Below are 19,960 nucleotides of genomic sequence, written 5' to 3' on the forward strand. Positions count from 1 at the left end.
TAGAACAATCTACTCCAAAGAGGGACAGCTATAGTACCTGGGGCTTTCCCAGCATATTTTCAATCAACTGGGGACTACTGTCAAAGAAACATGGAGTGGGTTAAGCAAAAAGCAAACCCATGGAGTGGGTTAAGCAAACACTGATAATGCAAAACAGTATTCAAAACAAGACCTGATGTCTGCCACTGCTTTGTTACATGAATTAATGAAACTACTTAAGTAATACCGAAAAAGCATGTCACTTGGAGACTAGCTCTGGGAATGAGGAGAGTTGTGCCTGGGGGTCTAGAAGAAGAAAAGAATTACTCACCTACAATTACAATAATGAATTTTTAACTTTGTTCCACCCTACTCCGCCCCTGGCATAACAAACACCCTCAGGACACCTAACAGCACAAATGGACACAATATTAAATTAAATGCTAACGATGGGAGGGAGAAAAAGAAAACCAGTTACAGCATAGATCCGCTGAGCTGACAAAAAAAAAATATTTTGCCACAGGTAGGAGGAATTATAAAGCAACACCCTAATGATCCTACATAAAAGGCAGAGTAAATTGCCCCTGCTAGCACACTGTCTGATGCTCCTTTGACTGCTTGTCCTTTGATTCTTTCTGCTGTATTTTAGCAAAGCATACACATCACTTGTCTACAATGTCTCTTCGGATCTCTACTGCATCCAGGAGAATTTCTTCCCATGTTGGGGGTGATGGAGGTGTCAAAATGGCAAGCTTTGGAGGAGGCAGTCTGCACGGCTTTGGTGGGGGATCTCTGGCAGGGCAAGGCTATGGAGGGCTAGGCTACGCAGGAGGTGCATGTAGTGCCTTCAATGGAGCCGGCTTTGGCAGTGCCTCTGTGGCAGGTGGTGGTGGCGGTGGCTATGGAGCAGGCTACCGTTCTAGTTCGGTCATGTCTTTGGGGGGTGGTTTTGGAGGGGGTGACAGTGTCTTCCTGGCTGGTGCCGAAAAAGAAACTATGCAGAACCTTAATAACCGCCTAGCAAACTATCTGGAAAAGGTGCGTTCTCTGGAAGAGGCCAATACTGAGCTGGAGCGTAAAATTCGTAACTGGTATGAGAAAAATGGACCTGGAGCTCCTGGAGTTACCCGTGATTACAGCAAATATCACCATATAATTGAAGATCTTCGGAACCAGGTGAGAAAAAAAGCATTCAGCAGCCTGTCCAGTTCAGGCAGAGAGCATCAGGAATGTCCACAGTCATCTGGATTTAAATGAACTGAATCTGCACAAGTGATGCAGAGATTGCTTGGAGACAATACTCTGTTGTGTACACAGGACATTAAAAAATCAACATTGTAGCCTTTGATTGTATGTACTAAGACATACAAAAAAGATTAGTGAAAGATGTATTTCTTTAAGACGCAATGACAGATAATTGTTATCAAATGTATTATATGGTCAGTTGAGTAAATCCAGCAAGAAGAATTTGTTTTTCAGGGAACTAACAGCCCAAATCTACAACTGAAGAATTAAGTTAATGGATATAAACTGACAAGTTCAAGCTGATCCACTTAGCTAGTTTGTTCACTGAATTGCCTGAAGAAGTACAGATCTCATGTAGTTCTCTTCCAAATGATAACATTAAAAAATATTGATACTGATGTCTTAGTCACATATACTTTATGTTCATATTAATTAAATGAAAGTATTTGAATAATTTTCATCAAATGTATGGATTATAACAGAATAATTCTAAATTCAAATTCTTCAACTGAAAAACTATAAAATCCAAACTTCCCGCCTTATTTCTTCATAATCTGCACATTTGGGGATTGGGAGAAATTTAAGATGTTCTTGAAGAAGAATGTTTATTTTTTAAAAAAAATACAATTTTGCTCCGTGCTAGTCTTTTAGCAATTTTTGATAATGTACAACTGCTAATTTAGAAATGCAAAATTGCCACAAAATTAAAAAGAGCTTTGTTTTCATCTTTCACTTTAGATAGTCAACGTGACAACTGAGAATGCCAATGTAGTCTTACAGATCGACAATGCCCGCCTTGCTGCTGATGACTTCAGACTGAAGTAAGCTAAATACAAACTTTTCTGCATTTTAAAATTCTAGTATACTGGTTACTTTAGTCTTTTCCCCCTTCCTGTAATGTTAGGATGTTAACAAGAATAAGAAACATAAAAACTTAAACCAAAATTCTACTTACAATATTGTATATATAACACTAGGCCATAGCCTTTCACATAGAATTTGTTATAACTGACAAAAACTGGCAATTGTTGTCTATATATGGAAATGAATACAGTTTCATTTATCAGACACATACAAAACACCCAATATTCTCTCTCTCCCTGTGTGTATACACATATATATGTCCACACACAAAAAAAGTTTGTATGCTTGAGCCAATTCTTGATTAAATGGAATTGTTTGTAAAAAAAATACCATACGCAACAAGGATGAGTGAGGATTTGAAGCTGTAATTCTCAGGCTCATGTCTAACAAACCCACTACTGGAACTCAATATACAAACCACCTACTATAATTATCCTAGAGTTGGAATGGGCCTTGCCAAGGCTTCTGGTTCAATCAATCCCATTTTAAATAATGTAATATACTTTACAGATGCCCAGTCAATTTTTTTTTTAATATGTTAGGACATTCTGTTTTATTTCTGCACATTATATAGAAAAGGAATTTATCCTTTCATTGATTTTTCAGGACCATTTACCTCTTAATTTGTAAAGTCTTTGTCTATTCATTTTCCATTTTTACTAACAGTGAATACTAAGCTGTTTTTATACGCTGAATATACGTGTTGCTCTGCTCCTCACCTCTTCCAGATTTGAAAACGAGCTCTTCCTTCGCCAAAGTGTTGAAGCAGACATCAATGGCCTGCGTAGAGTTCTTGATGACCTGACCATGAACAGGTCTGACCTGGAGTCACAGCTTGAAACCCTTTCAGAGGAACTGTCTTACCTTAAGAAGAATCATGAGGAGGTAAAAGAAATTTATGTGTTCCCTTTTGCTACTATTACTTTGGTCTTTGGGAACATCCATCTTCAAACCTACCCTCAGCCATGAAGTTTGCTATGTAACTCACTGGGGGCAAGTCAGCCTCAACCACAGGGTTAATTAACTGATTGTAAAGCCCACACAAACAATCCTGAAGATTTAGGATCAGTAGCAATAATAATAGAAATAAAATCTAATTAGAAAATATAAATATCAGGGTTTTTAAAACTAAAACCTGCTTAAATAGCAGATCTTAAAGAATTTCTGAATTATGCCCAAATAAGGCTTTTTAAAAGTCTCTGGGGAAGTGATAAGCCAAGCAAAGCAATTTGAGAGAACTGTTTTGGGGTAGTGATACAGATTACAGTTAAAACATTTCCGTATTCAGTAAGATGAGTTTACATTATAGGTATATAACATTATACAAACATGTAATCCACAAAATGCAATAATTGTATAAAATCATAGTAGATTACAAGTAGGATGCAACAGGCTTTTTGCTGGTGAGAAAGGAAAGAAGAGGCCCTCTGACTATGCAAAAAGACTATGTTTGGCAGGGCTTTTTTCTGGAAAAAAAGAGGTACCAGAACTCACAAGAGGGAAATGAAGGGCACATGGGTGCCCCTCATGAGCTTTTGAACATTTTTTGAGAATGTTGTTTCCGCAAAGAGATTCCAGAACTCCACTCCACCATGTTACCCCCGGGGGGGAAAAAGCCCTTATGTTTGGACTCACGGAGCCTATATGTACAGAAGTCACAAGGGTTGGGAGCCAAAGGAAAAAGGAACATGTGGCAACTAGGCTGAGGGGGGAAAATGGCTAGATTTTTTTATTCCCGCATGGATGAAAGCCATGTAGGAGACAGAATATAATAAGGAGAAAAACTGGGTGAACTTGAGCAAAAAAGCTTAATGTATCCAACTGTATGGCAAAAGATTACTGGCTAAGTTTAGATAACATCATAAACTAGTTTATTCATTAGCTGACTTTCCTGATAAGTATTCCCTACTACTTGTGTGGTCCCATATTAAATATAGAAGATAAAAGAAGCTTCAGTTGACACTCCTTCTCCACCCCGACCTGAGTACAGCCCTAAGCAGATCACCATCTTATACTTTCAACCAATAAAATAAAGCTGGTGTATCTCAATTTCAGATGCGTACTACTGGAATGGGTTCAAGTTTTTGAAATTGTACTATCTGAGATGTCCTTCCTTGCTTAGAACTATTATGCCTGGTAGCTGTTCTGAAGAGTGAATCAGAGCTGCACAACCTGTGCAGCTAATTTGGAGTAATGAGATACAGATAGTTTTCTCTCTGTTGTGTTTTGTTCTGGAAACACCTCAACAAGTATAAATTAAAAAATATGGTTAAAGAACAACTGAAAATGCTAATACCTGGCCAAAAGAAACATGGAAAGAATTAACGCAATGACTTCATTGTCTCGGTTAAGGGTGGTGGTAAATGTATGCATATTCTCCAGACACAGAGAACTCTCAATTTCATATAACTCTCAACCCACCCAGTGTGCTCCAGACTCCAGTCAACAAAATTGCTCTCATTATGTCTCTCTGCTCCATATTCAAAATGCCAAAAGACAAAATGACAAGTCCTGCTAATGCTATATTTCCAGAGAGAGTTGTGCCAACAGCATGTTTAGGGCAACCTTGAATCTACCCCCATCCCAAATCACAATACCCATGAGCTAGTGCAGTGAGACTATCACTATAGTAAACAGGGAAATGTGATTTGCTGAATTTCAGCACTTATGAAAACTAAATGTTGTATAAGAATTATAAATGATGGCGCTATATCTATGAGATTAATCAACTTGTGATATGTAATAGAAGAAAGTTTATATACCGATTGCAGGAAAAAGATAGGTCTTGCACTATATATAATGCCTGGATGTGCTTAAGAGGACAATTACCAAAACTTTGTTAAGAATTTATCATAGATTTTAGGAGACATCCTTCTAAGGGGACAACTGGTGCTGAACTCAAAGCTTATTCTTCAACTCAAGAAATAATTCATTGAATACTGTTGTCTTCCTGCCCAGGAAATTAACTTACTGAAGAGCAGCTGTACTGGTGATGTTACTGTGGAAATGAATGCTGCTCCAGGAATAGATTTGACTAAGCTACTGAATGACATGAGAGCGCAGTATGAAGACCTTGCAGAACAAAATCGCAGAGAGGCTGAAGAACAGTTTAACAAAATGGTAAGAATCACTATGGAGAATAAACTTTGAACCATACACTTTACTTAAAATAACTGCTCTTACAGTGGGTAACTGGAAACACTGGACAAATAAGATACCAAATTTCTTTTGCAATGGACAGTGAAACGCATTTATCACATTTACTTCCAAAGACTAAACCCCTGCCTTTGGGGGCCTTTTATTAACCATTTTAATAATGAACCGTTTTATGATCATCTTTACAATTCTCTTCTAAGAGAAAGAGGAAACTTACCCCCCCCCATTTTAATGATAAAAAAATTAAACCCTGTGTTTTCATTTCAATTAACAATTAATTAACCTGTATTTTGTTATTTGTATCTGTCCATCTCTGAAAATGTGTAGTTTTATAAATTTTAAAATGTAGTTTTATAAATTTTAAAACAGTAAAATTATACAATTAACAACAGCATATTAATCACATCAATTATTTACAAGTTATCTGAAATAGGTTTCAAGCAAGTTTAGATCTTAATTATTTAAAGCAAGTTTAGATCTTAATTATCTAAAGAGACAGCACAGAGGTTGTCTTCAGGATGTCAAACAGAAAGAGGGTTCATACAGAGATGAGGACAATACTCCCTATGGTAAATTAGGTCCAGATAGCAAAAATAGCTCATTCAGTCCAATTACACTTCTCTTGCAATTTTTTTAGATTATAGCAATTACTTATACCCTACTAGACAGTGTACAAGATGATTTTCCATCAAGGGTCCTGCATGATGGAAGCACATTGTACAACAATAGGCGTGCATTATACAACAATGGATGCATTCCTTTATTTAACTTACATTTTATTGATTTCCCTTCTAGAGTCAACCATTGCAGCAACAAATCTACGATGATGCCGGTGCTGCAAACTCAGCCAGGAATGAGTTAATGGAGCTGAAACGCTCCTTCCAAGCGCTGGAAATTGAGTTGCAATCCCTCCTGGCTAAGGTTTGTATTTTTATCTATCTCTGAACAGCAGCAACATCTGTACAATCACTTTCCACTAGAGAACAGAACAACTGAGGCAAATGTATTTTTTTTAAATCTGTTAATAAATTCATAGACCCCAGAAGCTAGTAGCAGCACTAGGTATAGCCCCAAGGAAGAATGAAGAGGTCCCAGAGACCAAGATGTTCAGAGCACATTCTTCCTTAGTTTCCAGCATACATGCAATCTACTGCACTCAGAATTAGAAGTATTTATATCTGCTTCAGGGCAACATTCCTGAAGAGCATGTCTAAAGGGTGGCTATCAAAATTAAATCATTTTGAAAAGTTCATTGTTTTAGTGAAACTGCTGTTCAATTAAGGAAAGGAAAGGTCCCCTGTGCAAGCACCAGTCGTTTCCGACTCTGCTTTCACAACGTTTTTAAAACAGACTTTTTTACGGGGTGGTTTGCCATTGCCTTCCCCAGTCTTTTACATTTTGCCCCCAGCAAGCTGGGTACTCATTTTACCGACCTCAGAAGGATGGAAGGCTGAGTCAACCTTGGGCCGGCTACTTGAATCCAACTTCCAGCGGAATCGAACTCAGGTCGTGAGCAGAGAGTTCAGATCACAGTACTGCAGTACTGCTGCTTTACCACTCTGCACCACAGGGCCGCTTGTTCAATTAAACTTCCCCATTAATTTGTGGCTCCCTCTCTAAATCATTGTGGGAAGCAAGTGGGTCCCTCACACTATCCACTGTAGTTTGTTTACGTAATGTTTTAATTGTTATCATATGGACTGTCTATGTGTTCGATATGGGACTGTTGTGGTGCCAAATTCTGTACCAGAAGCAAACTTCCAATTTAACTTAAGTAGTCCCTGAGGGCTCATGAAATATACAGATTGGCTCTCTGTTTGAAAAGCATTCCAATTTGACACTCAGAGGATTAAAGTCAAAAGTTTCTCCTTTAAGAGTAACAGTACTTCCAATTGTATATTTCTTTTGCTAACAGAAAGCCTCGCTAGAAGGCACATTGACAGAAACAGAAGCAAACTATAGCTCTCAGCTCGCACAGCTCCAACAGCAAGTTAGCAGCCTGGAGGAACAGCTTCAGCAGGTCAGGGCTGAAACCGAGTGCCAAAACTCAGAATATCAGCAACTCCTAGGCATCAAGACCCGCTTGGAAATGGAAATTGAAACATATAGGCGCCTGCTGGATGGGGAAAGGTAAGCAAATGGGCGGTAGCAGCGGTATATATCAACTTGGTAGCAAACTTTACCTTCCTCTCTGCCTCATTCTAATGGTTCACAGTTGGATGCACAAGACAAATTACCTTGAAATGGATCCCACTAATTTTATCTACTCAGTTGCTCGCAATTCCACTCCTTATTACTTTCCCATTCCCCAAGGGTTTTGTCTATCCCAATCCCATGATCTCCAGCACGGCTTTTTTGAGGATCAAAAAGGGTAAAAGGAAAACCTTCCTCCCCATTTTGTTTGTGGTAAAGCTGGTTGGATACAATCCCTCATCTGCTTGGAAGATGCAACTTCTCATGTTAGTGGACTGTTTTCTTGTTAGGACTGAGCAGTTATATTAATTTGTTGGTTGCAATCTAACTACAATGAATGTGTAAACAAACAGCAAGCCTTAACAATCCCAACCATACAATTTCTTTGAGTAATTTTTAAAAATATTAACTTGGACACAAGCAAGCATAGCCTTCTTTTATATATAGGGTTGCCAATCCCCAGGTGGGGGCAGGGGATCCCCCAGTTTGGAGACCCTCCCCCCGCTTCAGGGTCGTCAGAAAGCAGGGGGAGGGGAGGGAAATGTCTGCTGGGAACTCTGTTATTCCCTATAGAGATTTATTCCCATAGAAAATCATAGAGAATTGATCCGCGGGTATCTGGGGCTCTGGGGGGGGGCTGTTTTTTGAGGTAGAGGCACCGAATTTTCAGTACAGGATCTAGTGCCTCTCTCCAAAATATCCCGCAAATTTCAAAACAATTGGACCAGGGGGTCCAATTCTATGAGCAGCAAAAGAAGGTGCCCCTATCCTTCATTATTTCCTATGAAAGGAAGGCATTGAAAAGGTGTGCCATCCCTTTAAATGTGATGGCCAGAACTCCCTTTGGAGTTCAATTATGCTTGTCACAGCCTTGATCTTGGCTCCACCCCAATGTCTCCTGGCTCCACCCCCAAAGTCTCCTGGCTCCACCCCCAAAGTCCCCAGATATTTCTTAAATTGGACTTGGCAACCCTATTTATATATGGAATCTACAAAGTCTAGTGACTTTTAATAAAACAGCAACAGGAGTAGAAGGAAGAAGCTGTTTCCAGGTAGGTAAAACAGAATAGTTTATATTCAAAGTGCTGGTTCAGTTTCAAAGTACAGACAGAAAAACACAAAAATCAAGTCAAGGCAATGTCTTTTATTATTAACAAACATGCTGAAAAAGACTTGCGAGCAAACTTAAAGCACTAACTGTTGCTTTTTTATTTCTTACTTCTGAGAAAGCATTCTGTGCAACTCAAAAGCCTTCTTGCAGTGTCTGAAACACAAGCTGATCCAAGTAAAGACACTGTCTCACTGCTCTATAGTCTCTGTGAGGGAGATCTAGCAACCAGACTTAAAATCAAATTTCCTATTCACATGTATTATTTGATTTTTAAACAGCACTCTGATTTTCTGAATAACATCAACAAAATCTACATAATATGCCTAACCTTTTAAACCTTTCTAACCTTTTAAAAGTATGTTTCTTTCTACTAAAGCAACAGTGGCCAAACTGTGGCTCAGGAGCCACATCTAGCTGTTTCACACACATTGTGTGGCTCTTGAAGCCTCCACCACCTTGTCAGCCAGTTTGGAGAAGGCTTTGTCTCTTTAAATCACTTCTCCAAGCCAAGCCAGCCGGTGGCTTGGGAAATGCATTTAAAGTTTCTTTCTTTCCACCTCTCTCTCCCTCCCTCCTCCTCCTCCTTCCTTCCTTCCTTCCTTTACAGCTCTCATCTGATGTTTATTCTATGTGGGTCTTAAATCAAGCAAGTTTGGCCACCCCTGTACTAATCCCAAGCAGCCATTTTTATAGCATTTGATCCACATTGAAAGAGAGCTAACAACTATTATTTTATTCCTTTATAACAGTTTCAGATCTTCATATGAAACGAAAAGTCATATCAGAGGTAATTACAATTTATTATTTCAATAAGTTGCAAATTCCAACAAATTCAGCAGCCAAACCTGTATTTAATCCATTAGTCAGTGAAGTATAATTTAAGGCCCTGTTTCTCCATAGGTGAGTGACCCAAGGACTACCTTGGATTTGCTAAATCTCTTGCCTGGGCCTACTGAGTTTCTTATGCTCTTCCATTTCCAATGTTCTTTCCCTGCTGACTTCAGAGAGTACTGGCCCCCAAATCTACCGTCACCTTTCAAACCATGTTCAGAATAGCGGCACCATCAGCCTCCAAAGCACATACATAAGGAAGGTGCAGCTCAAAGATTAAGCAGACATACTTTGCAAGTCAGTTGAGTGATGTCAATTCTAGAATTATCACACTAGCAGCATTGTAGCAGACAGTGTTCAAGAAACATTTTAAGTATTAGATTTTTTTTTTTTGAGTGAAGGAAAAGTGGTTTCATTAGCCTTAAGAAACTTTCAATAGGATACCACGGCTTAATACTGTCACTATGAACATATAAAATAAAATAATAGGACAATGTTAACAAAGTTTGCATGGCTGCAAAACAAAGGAGGTTTTTTTTAACTAGCAAGGGCCTGATTAGATTACATTTATTTCCAAACAGAGTAAATATAGTATTTTGTATTACAAAGAGTAAGTACAGTGATATGCATAGGATTTGACAACTTAGACAGAAGTGAAGGGGAAAGCCTGAAAAAATATAAATCTTGTCCTCATGATCCAAGTAACTTGTAGTAAGAAAGTCTGTATAGCAAACCAACCACACAAAAAGTCAGCTTGATGGAAGATGTTACCATGGATCAATTTTCAGTCATTAGATATTCCAGGTTAAACACAGCTTCAGCTATGCTGCCATCCGCAAAAAGCATTAGGGTTGCCAGGTCTGTGTTGGAAAACACCTGGAGACTTTGCAGGGAGGGGTTTGGGGAGGGGAGGGGCCTCAGCATGGTACAATGCCCTAGAGTCCACCATTCGATAGTAATTTTCTCCAGGGGAGCTGATCTCTGCCAGTTGGAGTTCAGTTATAAAAGTGGAAGATCTCCAAGCCCCACCTGGAGGCTGGCAATACTAATTGATGTATCTTGTTCATTAATTGGATACTAACTGCATATTTGCATGATTGTTTTCCTTACAAGATATCTTTTTGCAGTTGCTGAAAACAGGATAACGTTTTAAAATGTAGCTACCCTTGCTGAAAATTGGATGATGTTATAAGATGTAGAAAAGAGCAAGACTCCAGTAGCACTTTAAAGACTAACAAAATTTGTGGGGGATGTGAGCTTTTGGGAGTCACTGCTCACTTCTTCAGAGCCAGTTTGGTGTAGTGGTTAAGTGTGCGGACTCTTATCTGGGAGAACCAGGTTTGATTCCCCATTCCTCCACTTGCACCTGCTGGAATGGCCTTGGTTGTCCTTGAGGGGGCAGCTGCTGTGAAAGCCCTCTCAGTCCCACCCACCTCACAGGGTGTCTGTCATGGGAGAGGAAGATAAAGGAGATTGTGAGCCATTCGGAGACTCTGAAATTCGGAGCGGAGGGTGGGATATAAATTCAATATCTTCTGTCTTCTTCTTCTGTGAGCAGCGATTCATGAAAGCTCACTCCCTGCCACAAATTTTCTTACTCTTTAAGGGGCTACTGGACTCTTGGTCTCTTCTGCTGCTACAGATAGACTAACACAGCTGCCCATCTATTACAAAATGTAATCAGCTGGTAGAAAAACAAAATTAGGGTTTGTAGAATCTTTCGGGATCAAGTGCCGTGTTCTACTGGAGAAAGTTTTCCTTCCAGACGTTTCGTTCTCAGCTGCGGAGAACATCCTCAGTGGCGTTGCAGCCGGAGCAGGCGCTCAGACCTTCTTGGCTGCTGTGCATTGAGTGGGGCCAGGGCTGCTGGAGAGCTGCTATTTCTAGGCTGGAGGGGGTGTGATGAAAGGGCAATTGGTTTGTGGATGTGTCCATTGTTTGGTGGGGCTTCCTGGAAGGGTAGTGATAAGGAAACTGGCTGTTGAATGTGACCATTGTTCCGTGTTAATTGCTGGGAGGGTTGGAAGGGGTTTGAAGATAAGGAAGATGGTTGTTGACTGTGCTGATTGTTCTGTGGAATTTGCTGGTTGTTCTGAGACTTTCTGCAATTTATAGTCTGTAGGGTGTTTTGCAGAGCTGGGTACCAAGATTGGTGGATGAAAATGCCTTCTTGCTTTCTGTTAAAATTGTGCTGGTGTTTGTAAATCTCAATAGCTTCTCTGATCCCGAAAGATTCTACAAACCCTAATGATGTTACCAGCCGTGAAAACCTGAAATCTTTGAGAAAAACAAAAGTTTGGGGCTTACAGGCCAAACCCAGTTTTCAAGGTTTGCAAAAATCTCTAGTAAAAAGTTTGGAACTTTCTCAGCTCAGTTCTGGCACTTGCCTCACATGTGGAAATCAGTGAATGATGAGCAGACTGGTCATGTGAATGCACTTTATTTTACTTTGTGGTTTTTTTATAGTGATTATTATTAGTGGATAATACTATCTTAACATTTGTGCCTTTCAGAACCCACTAAAACCAGAGTGGTTAAGACCATTGTGGAAGAGATGGTGGATGGCAAGATAGTTTCTTCTCAAGTGAAATCCATTGAAGAAAGGGCAAATAAGTGAGTGGCATAAAGAAAAGAAGAAATGTGGGAACTTGCCAATGCATGCCAGCAAGGGAGAACCCAGAACTTCCCAAAACCAGAATAAATTGCAGCTTAGTAGTTTCTTGCAAAGAAGGAGTCTAAAAAAATACAGTATGCTTTTCTTTTCATTATACGGAGGTGCATTCTTTTTACGGTATTGAGAACTACATTCTGTTTACTCATGCAATGCAATAAACTTTCTAACTTGCAAGGTATATCTGTCTCTGACTTCACTGTCTTTTCTACTCTATATATACTCACTTTGCCCATTAAAAAATAAGCACTGATGTTATAGCTGCATAATTATATTAGCACTGCTGAAATGCCATTAGCAAATAACCAACAGTGACTACAACTATTTATACCTAGACTAGAGCCATGTGAAAGTACGGAAGGCAAAATTAGGAAGATAAAGTCAAGAGTACATCTGTCACAACGGATGGAATGGGCTTGTTAGTGTGAGGGTAATGAGAGACTAGTTTAAAGTATCAGGAGATATCAGGGACATCCCTGGCAATCAGGAGCAGTTGAAAGTCACAGAAGTAGCAAGAGAAAAGCCATGCAGGCAGTTGACCTTATCCATCCCCTTCATTTATACCCTACCTTTCTCACAAGGAATTCAAATGAGCCTGTGTAAGATTCCCAGTAGGCTTCCCATTCAGATGCTGATCAGACCCAAACATGCTTAGCTTCAGCCAGATTGCTACATGATCAGTGTTCCCTCTAAGATGAGTTAGTGTGAGCTAGCTCACAGTTTTTTAGCATCTGGGCTCATACATTTTTTGTCTTAGCTCAGGAAAAATGGTCCCAGAGAAAACTAATTTATGCAGTAGTTCACAACTTTAATGCTGGTAGCTCACAAAGTAGAGTTTTTTCTCACACGACTCCACAGCTTAGATGGAGTATTATACATTATGTGTATTTGATACAGTGATACTCAACATGGTGCTTCTGGGTACCACAGTATCCGCTGATGTGTTTCCAGGTGCCTGCTTGCTTCTTTTCAGATGTGTTTCTTCCTCAAAACAAAACACTATTTCTAGCTTTCCTCCACCATACTGCTGCAAGATACGCTTCCAATGAACCCAGGAAGCATTTATCTTTGGGTCCACAGGGAGTCCCCATTTGGAAACGGCTGATCCCATCATACAAGGATATCAGAACAGGGACCTCTAGTGTTTTGCAACTGCCCTCCTCCATGTCACCTCCTCCATTTGGTGACTGGTTCCACCTCCAATGACAGTCATTTTATAATAGTGCCCACTACTGGACTGCAAATTTCAAAAGGTTGAGGACCCATCACTGAACATGAACAACTCTGCAATATGAAATAGGGTGTTGAAGAATCAAGAACAAAGAATTGAGGAAAAGGAAACAATAGTAAGAAGAGGTAAATGGTAATTAGTATTTTCTCCACTGAGAAAAAAAAATGGTTTTCGAGGGATTTAATTAGCTACTGTGGATAATCACCTATACACCCTGTGTCACAATATCAATCCAATTCTCCCCCATGGCTGATATTAATGAGACTGAGAAGTCAGTCTGCAATATCTTGCAGTTTCTAGCTGGATTTTCATCTATTTGCTAGCATTGTTTCACATCCACAAAATGACTGATACAAACACAATGCTAATACATTTACTTGGTCCACAAAACTGTCTATGGTTTCTTCCTAAAGGACACATTTGCAGGGGTAAAATTATTGGATGCAGTTACCATCTCTACATTCCACGTGACAAAACGAATTGCAGGTAAAAAAAAAAAAAGAGGCTGAGTACCCTAAATAAGAACAGGATGCTCTGAACTACTGGAAATTAGAGTAAAAGAGGAATCCACACACTTCAAAAATTCTTAGAGCAAAGAACAGTGACAGCTTTCAAAAATCACTGTGTTTTGATAAGTCAAATGGTAAGATTCTAAAATGTCTGTCTGTCCTCCCGCATTCAAAAGCTTCTCAGATGCATCGTGGTTTCCTTTTGAGGTACCAGTAAAAATCACTAGAGAGTTCTTTGGCACAGAAATTAATTTCCTCTGAGAAAGTGCACTTACAAACTACTCAGGGAGCAAAGTAAGTTCTAGTTGGGCAAACCCAGCAACCTTTGTTCAGTTGTTTGGTAAGATGTGGAGAGATGCTTTAAGTTATTGCAGAGCCTACCCCGATCCTTCTGAGAACTTTAGCGTGCCAGTGCCTGCCACCAGCACACTTCCAGAATGGAGCAATGCTTTATGTGCTTGTAAAATGTACAATGTGGGTTGGACAGGCCATAATTTTATGAGTCTCCAGCAGCCCACTCACCATGTCATCTGCCCAGTCAGTGGGATTGCCCCATTTTTTTTAAACGCTTACCTTTCCAGCATAATATAATGTCATAGTTTGAATGTGGACATGCTGTTTCTTACAAAGATATTGGTGATGGCTCAAACTAAACCCATAAACATGAAAATTTGCAGGAAGCCTTTGATTACTATTTTTCCCCAAGAGTTCACCAAATTTACAACAACTATAATTGCCATATTGGACAGATCTGATAGTACAACTAGCAGATGAGCCTATGCTCCTGTTACCAGTTCTTTAAGCAGTTAGCTGGTTGGAAAACATTTTATTTATACACTTTGCGTATTTCTGCCCTGACCTGGATAGTCCAGGCTAGCCTGATCTCATCATATCTCAGAATCTAAGCTGGGTTGGCCCTGATTACTATTTGGATGGGAGATCACCAATGAAGTACAGTGTCGCAACACAGAGGCAGGCAATGGCAAACCATCTCTGAATGTCTCTTGCCTTGAAAACCCTATGGGGTGGCCCTAAGTCAGCTGCAACTTGAAGGCACTTTCTACCATCATCATCATGCATTTCTATTTCACCAACCTCTTCCAGATCCCCAAAGGAGCTCATCTTCAAAGTACCAGAGAGCCAGAAGCCAAATGAGCACATGATCCAGAGAATGATTAGAGCATCACTCTTGTACTGTGGGTTTCCTGCCTCCTCCTCCTTGCTGTGGTTCCTTGCAACCCAAAAGACTCACTTGTGAAGACCTCCAGGGTGGTACAGGAAGTAATGCAGGGAATGGTGGCTAGAGGGTGAAGTCAATAGAAATCAGAAATAGTTCCCAATTCTGAAAATGAGAGTGCCTTCCACTCAATAAGAAGCTTTCTTGGTTCTACCCACAGATGTCTACCCTTTGGTTCATCTGTTCTACAGGTCCATAAGGTACTAGTGGCTTTTAACGTTTTCAGTTTTTCTATCCAATCCTAACTTATACATTCCTTAATTTGTTGCATCTGTGCTGCTATAGTTTTGATCTGTGAAGACAAAAACAGCACTCTAATGTTTCAAGATGTGACAAGTAACGTTGCATCTTCTCAGAAGGAAATATGAGTACATGACTTGATGTCACAATAGGGGTGAATAAGAAAGAATGTCTACTTCAGGGACTCAGTCTGCCCGGATAACAATCAATCAATGTGACAGTTCAAAGATACAAAGTATAGAAATAACATCATCTTGGCAACAGTTCATCAAAGTTTCTGCCAAAACCTATGCCACAGGAAATGCAGTCTGACATAGATGTGAATGTTCTGACAAAGTGACATCAGACAAGCCACAGACTCCAAATCTTTTGAGTTGATTCTAAAGAGTAAGGCTATTGTTGCAATCCAGCTGTTTCTAAATTATCTTTGTATGGTTTCCAATATCCAGGAAGATGTTATCTAAACAAATTGTTGCCATAACTCAGTGTAATCACTTTGCAGTGGATAGCAAGTCACATTTACAATTACCATCAACAACAAAAAACGTATGATGCCTTGTGCACCAGCCCACAAAACTCAAACATTCAATAATATAAGACATAACATTTTAATGACCAGAGTACCTCTGCATGTAAAGAACTGTCTCTCTTCAGAAGCTGACTCTTAACCAGCCCTTATATATCTGAAATCAGGGGTAGGGCTTCCCTCTTTGCCCTTCTGCTCTTGCCTCAACATAAGGCACAATAGCTCAGGTAAGAGAGTGAGATTTCCAAGGTGCCCAGAGGAGAGCCAGCAGGCTATGGACAAAGGAGAATAGTATCACTACCACTCCACAGTGGCCAGCTTGCTCTGTTTGGAGAGCCAGTTTGGTGTAGTGGTTAAGCGCGTGGACTCTTATCTGGGAGAACCGGGTTTGATTCCCCACTCCTCCACTTGCACCTGCTGAGATGGCCTTGGGTCAGCCATAGTTCTGACAGAGGTTGTCCTTGAAAGGGCAGCTGCTGTGAGAGCCCTCTCCAGCCCCACCCACCTCACAGGGTGTCTGTTGTGGGGGAGGAAGGTAAAGGAGATTGTGAGCCGCTCTGAGACTCTTCGGAGTGGAGGGCGGGATATAAATCCAATATCATCTTCTTCTTCTTCTTCTTCTTCTTCTTCTTCTTCTTCTTCTTCTTCTTCTTCTTCTTCTTCTTCTTCTTCTTCTTCTTCTTCTTCTTTCCCTGTGTGGCTCCCATGGTGGTGGTTTTACTTTATCTTTTCTGCAGCCAATTTATTCTCTTCCAGACAGCTGCCTGGCTGCTAAGATGAAAGTGCAGGTGCTATAAAGAAGAGCGGGGTAGTTGAAGCGGATGGGCCCTTTACTTCCATCTGTGGCACAAGACATGCAGTTCAGGCAGGCTTGCAGTGATGACCCACCCTCCATTCCATCTCTCTGATGGTGGCTGTTACAAGGTGCAAAACACCTGCCAACAACAAATCCTGCCAGACAATGGCCTTTCCTTCAACACTTTCCTTCAACATGCGGCCAATGACATGTTGGGGAATGGTGCTAAGAAGAGCCACAAGTGGCATGTCACATGGCTTTCAAGCTACTGAGTATTACTGTCCTAAATAATTACAGCAGGTTTTTTTTAGAATTACTATCTATCTAGATGTAAGGCAAGTACTGTTCCCACAATCACAGCTCCCAATAAAAAAGTTGAAAAAGGAGATATTGTTTATGAAAACATTTATATCCTCCCTTTCTTCATGACTCAAGGCAGCTTACAATAATAGTTGAAAATATTTTCAGTTTAAATAACACACCCCACATCTCTTCACTTTCTCCGTTAAAGATGTCATAAAGTCACAGCTCACTTATGGTGACCCCATGAGGTTTTCAAGACAAGAGATATTCAGAGGTGATTTGCCATTGCCCCCCTATGTGTCAGGATACTGGGCTTCCTTGGTTGTATCCCATCCAAATGCTAACCAGGGCTGATCCTGCTTTGCTTCTGAGACCTGAGAAGATCAGGTTAGCCTGGGCTATCCAGGTCGAGGCATTTCCATAAGTGGCATTTTTCAGGGCCCTAAATACCCAATCTGCAAAACATGTCAAGTCTGCAATAGCAAGAAGAGAACAGGTATTGCTAATGCTTGGCACTTTCAGGATGGTTCAGAACAAGGGCACAACACAAATGGTTTGAGCTGCCAATACACAAAGGTATCACTCTTTGTTTCTTGTTCTGAGATATAGACAAGACTATCAGGTTGACCCAGCTGCATTATGATTAAACATATTAGTGTCAATAAAGAGGCCTACTCATATAAGTTACTGGTACAAGGAAGAGTACTGGCAAAGGAAGATTTCTTGCTCTACCAGCTCCAGTTCCTCTAGTCATCACAGGATGTCAAGCCAGAGGAGAGCAAGGAAAACTAAGGAGCTGTCCAACAGGGAGAGGCAGCCTTAGGCTGATTAGGGCTCAGTTGCTGAAACTGTGGTAGAGCTGTCCACAAGGTAACTGTATGACCAAGGAATTATAGGTTGAAGAGCTCTACAGTTTGTCGTTCAGTCGCACAGTCGAGTCCGACTCTTTGCGACCCCATGGACAAAGTCACGACAGGCCCTCCTGTCTTCCACCATCCTCTAAGTCTGCACAAATTCGTGTTTGTTACATCAGTAACGCTGTCCATCTTTTGCCATCCCCTTCTTCTTTTGCCTTCTGTCTTTCCTAGCATCAGGATCTTCTCCAGGGAGTGCTCCCTTCTCATTTGGTGGCCAAAGTATTTGAGCTTCAGCTTCAGCATCTGACCTTCCAGGGAACAGTCTGGGTTGATTTCCCTTAGGACTGACTGATTTGATCTTCTTGCAGTCCAAGGGTCTCTCAAGAGTCTTCTCCAGCACCACATCTCAAAAGCATTTATTCTTCTGCGCTCGGCCTTCCTTATGGTCCAGCTCTCACAGCCATACATTACTACTGAGAATACCATCGCTTTGACAATACGGACTTTTGTTGGCAGGGTGATGTCTCTACTTTTTATTATACTGCCCAGGTTCGTCATAGCTGTCCTCCCAAGGAGCAAACATCTTTTAATTTCATGGCTACAGTCACCATCTGTAGTGATCTTGGATCCCAGAAATGTGAAATCTGTCACTACTTCCATGTCTTCCCCTTCTATTTGCCAAGGTGTGATGAGACCAGATGCCATGATCTTAGGTTTTTTTATGTTGAGTTTCAAGCCTACTTTAGTGCTCTCCTCTTTCACCCTCAACAAGAGGTTTTTTAGGTCCTCCTCACTTTCTGCCATTTGAGTAGTGTCATCTGCACATCTGAGGTTGCTGATGTTTTTCCCGGCAATCTTAATTCCGGCTTGTGTTTCATCCAGGCCAGCACTCCACATGATGTACTCTGCATATAAATTAAATAAGCAGGGTGACAATATACATCCTTGTTGAAGTCCTTTTCCTATTCTAAACCAATCAGTTGTTCCATATCCCATTCTGACAGTTGCTTCTTGACTCTTATACAGGTTTCTCAGGAGATATGTGAGGTGGTCTGGTACTCCCATCTCTTTGCCACAGTTTGTTGTGATCCGCACAATCAAAGGCTTTAGCATAGTCAATGAAGCAGAAATAGATGTTTTTCTGATACTCCCGTGCTTTCTCCATAATCCAGCAAATGTTGGCAATTTGATCTCTAGTTCCTCTACCTCTCTGAAACCCTGCTTGAACTTCTGGTAGTTCCTGATTAACATACTGCTGAAGCCTAGCTTGTAGGATCTTTAACATGACCTTGCTGGCATGTGAAATGAGTGCAATGGTGCAGTAGTTTGAACATTCCTTGGCATTACCCTTATTTGGGATTAGAATATAAACTGATCTTTTCCAATCCTGTGGCCACTGTTGTGTTTTCCAAATTTGTTGACATAATGTGTGCATCACTTTAACAGCATCATCTTTTATTCTTTGAATAGCTCAACTGGGATACCATCATCTCCGCTCGCTTTATTTTTAGTAATGCTTTCTAAATTCCATTTGACTTCACACTCCAGGATGTCTGGCTCAAGGTCATCGTTTTCATTGTCATGGTTGTCCAGGACATTGAGATCCTTCTTGTATCACTCTTCTGTGTATTCTTGCCAACTCTTCCTCATCTCTTCTGCTTCTGTTAGGCCCCTATCATTTTTGTCCTTTATCATGGCCATCTTTGCACGAAACGTTCCCTTGATTTCTCCAATTTTCTTGAATAGATCTCTTGTCCTTCCCATTCTATTATTTTCCTCTATTGCTTTGCATTGTTCCTTCAGGAAGATCTCCTTATCTCGCCTTGTTCTCTGGAAATCTGCATTCAGTTGGGTGAATCTTTCCTTTTCACCTTTGCTTTTCACTTTCCTTCTTTCCTCAGATATTTGTAAAGCCTCATCAGACAGCCACTTTGCTTTCTTGCATTTCTTTTTCTTTGGGATGGTGCTGATTGCTGCCTTCTGTACAATGTCATGAACCTCCGTCCATAGTTCTTCAGGCACTCTGTCTATCAACTCTAGTTTCTTAAACCTATTATTCACCTCCACTGTATATTCATAAGGGATGTGATCAAGGTCAAACCTGAATGGCCTAATGGCTTCCCCAGTTTTCTTCAGTTTAAGCCTTAATTTTGCAATGAGTAGCTCATTATCTGAGCCGCAGTCAGCTCCAGGTCTTCTTTTTGCTGACTG

The 19,960-nt window shown here is 40.5% G+C and overlaps 1 protein-coding gene across 1 annotated transcript; it reads left to right on the plus strand.

Annotated features, from left to right (window-relative positions):
* Positions 1-595: 595 nt before the first annotated feature.
* Positions 596-12,231, plus strand: LOC132584817 (keratin, type I cytoskeletal 24-like). The gene is made up of 8 exons (XM_060256740.1): positions 596-1,155; positions 1,963-2,045; positions 2,817-2,973; positions 5,047-5,208; positions 6,040-6,165; positions 7,160-7,374; positions 9,298-9,335; positions 11,893-12,231. Exons 1-8 carry the CDS (start codon positions 655-657, stop codon positions 11,994-11,996), a joined length of 1,386 nt encoding a protein of 461 aa, XP_060112723.1. The 5' UTR covers positions 596-654; the 3' UTR covers positions 11,997-12,231.
* The last annotated feature ends 7,729 nt before the right edge of the window (positions 12,232-19,960 follow it).

The sequence above is a fragment of the Heteronotia binoei genome, chromosome 15 (genome assembly GCF_032191835.1).
Source record: "Heteronotia binoei isolate CCM8104 ecotype False Entrance Well chromosome 15, APGP_CSIRO_Hbin_v1, whole genome shotgun sequence".
In the NCBI taxonomy this organism is placed as follows: Eukaryota; Metazoa; Chordata; class Lepidosauria; order Squamata; family Gekkonidae; genus Heteronotia; species Heteronotia binoei.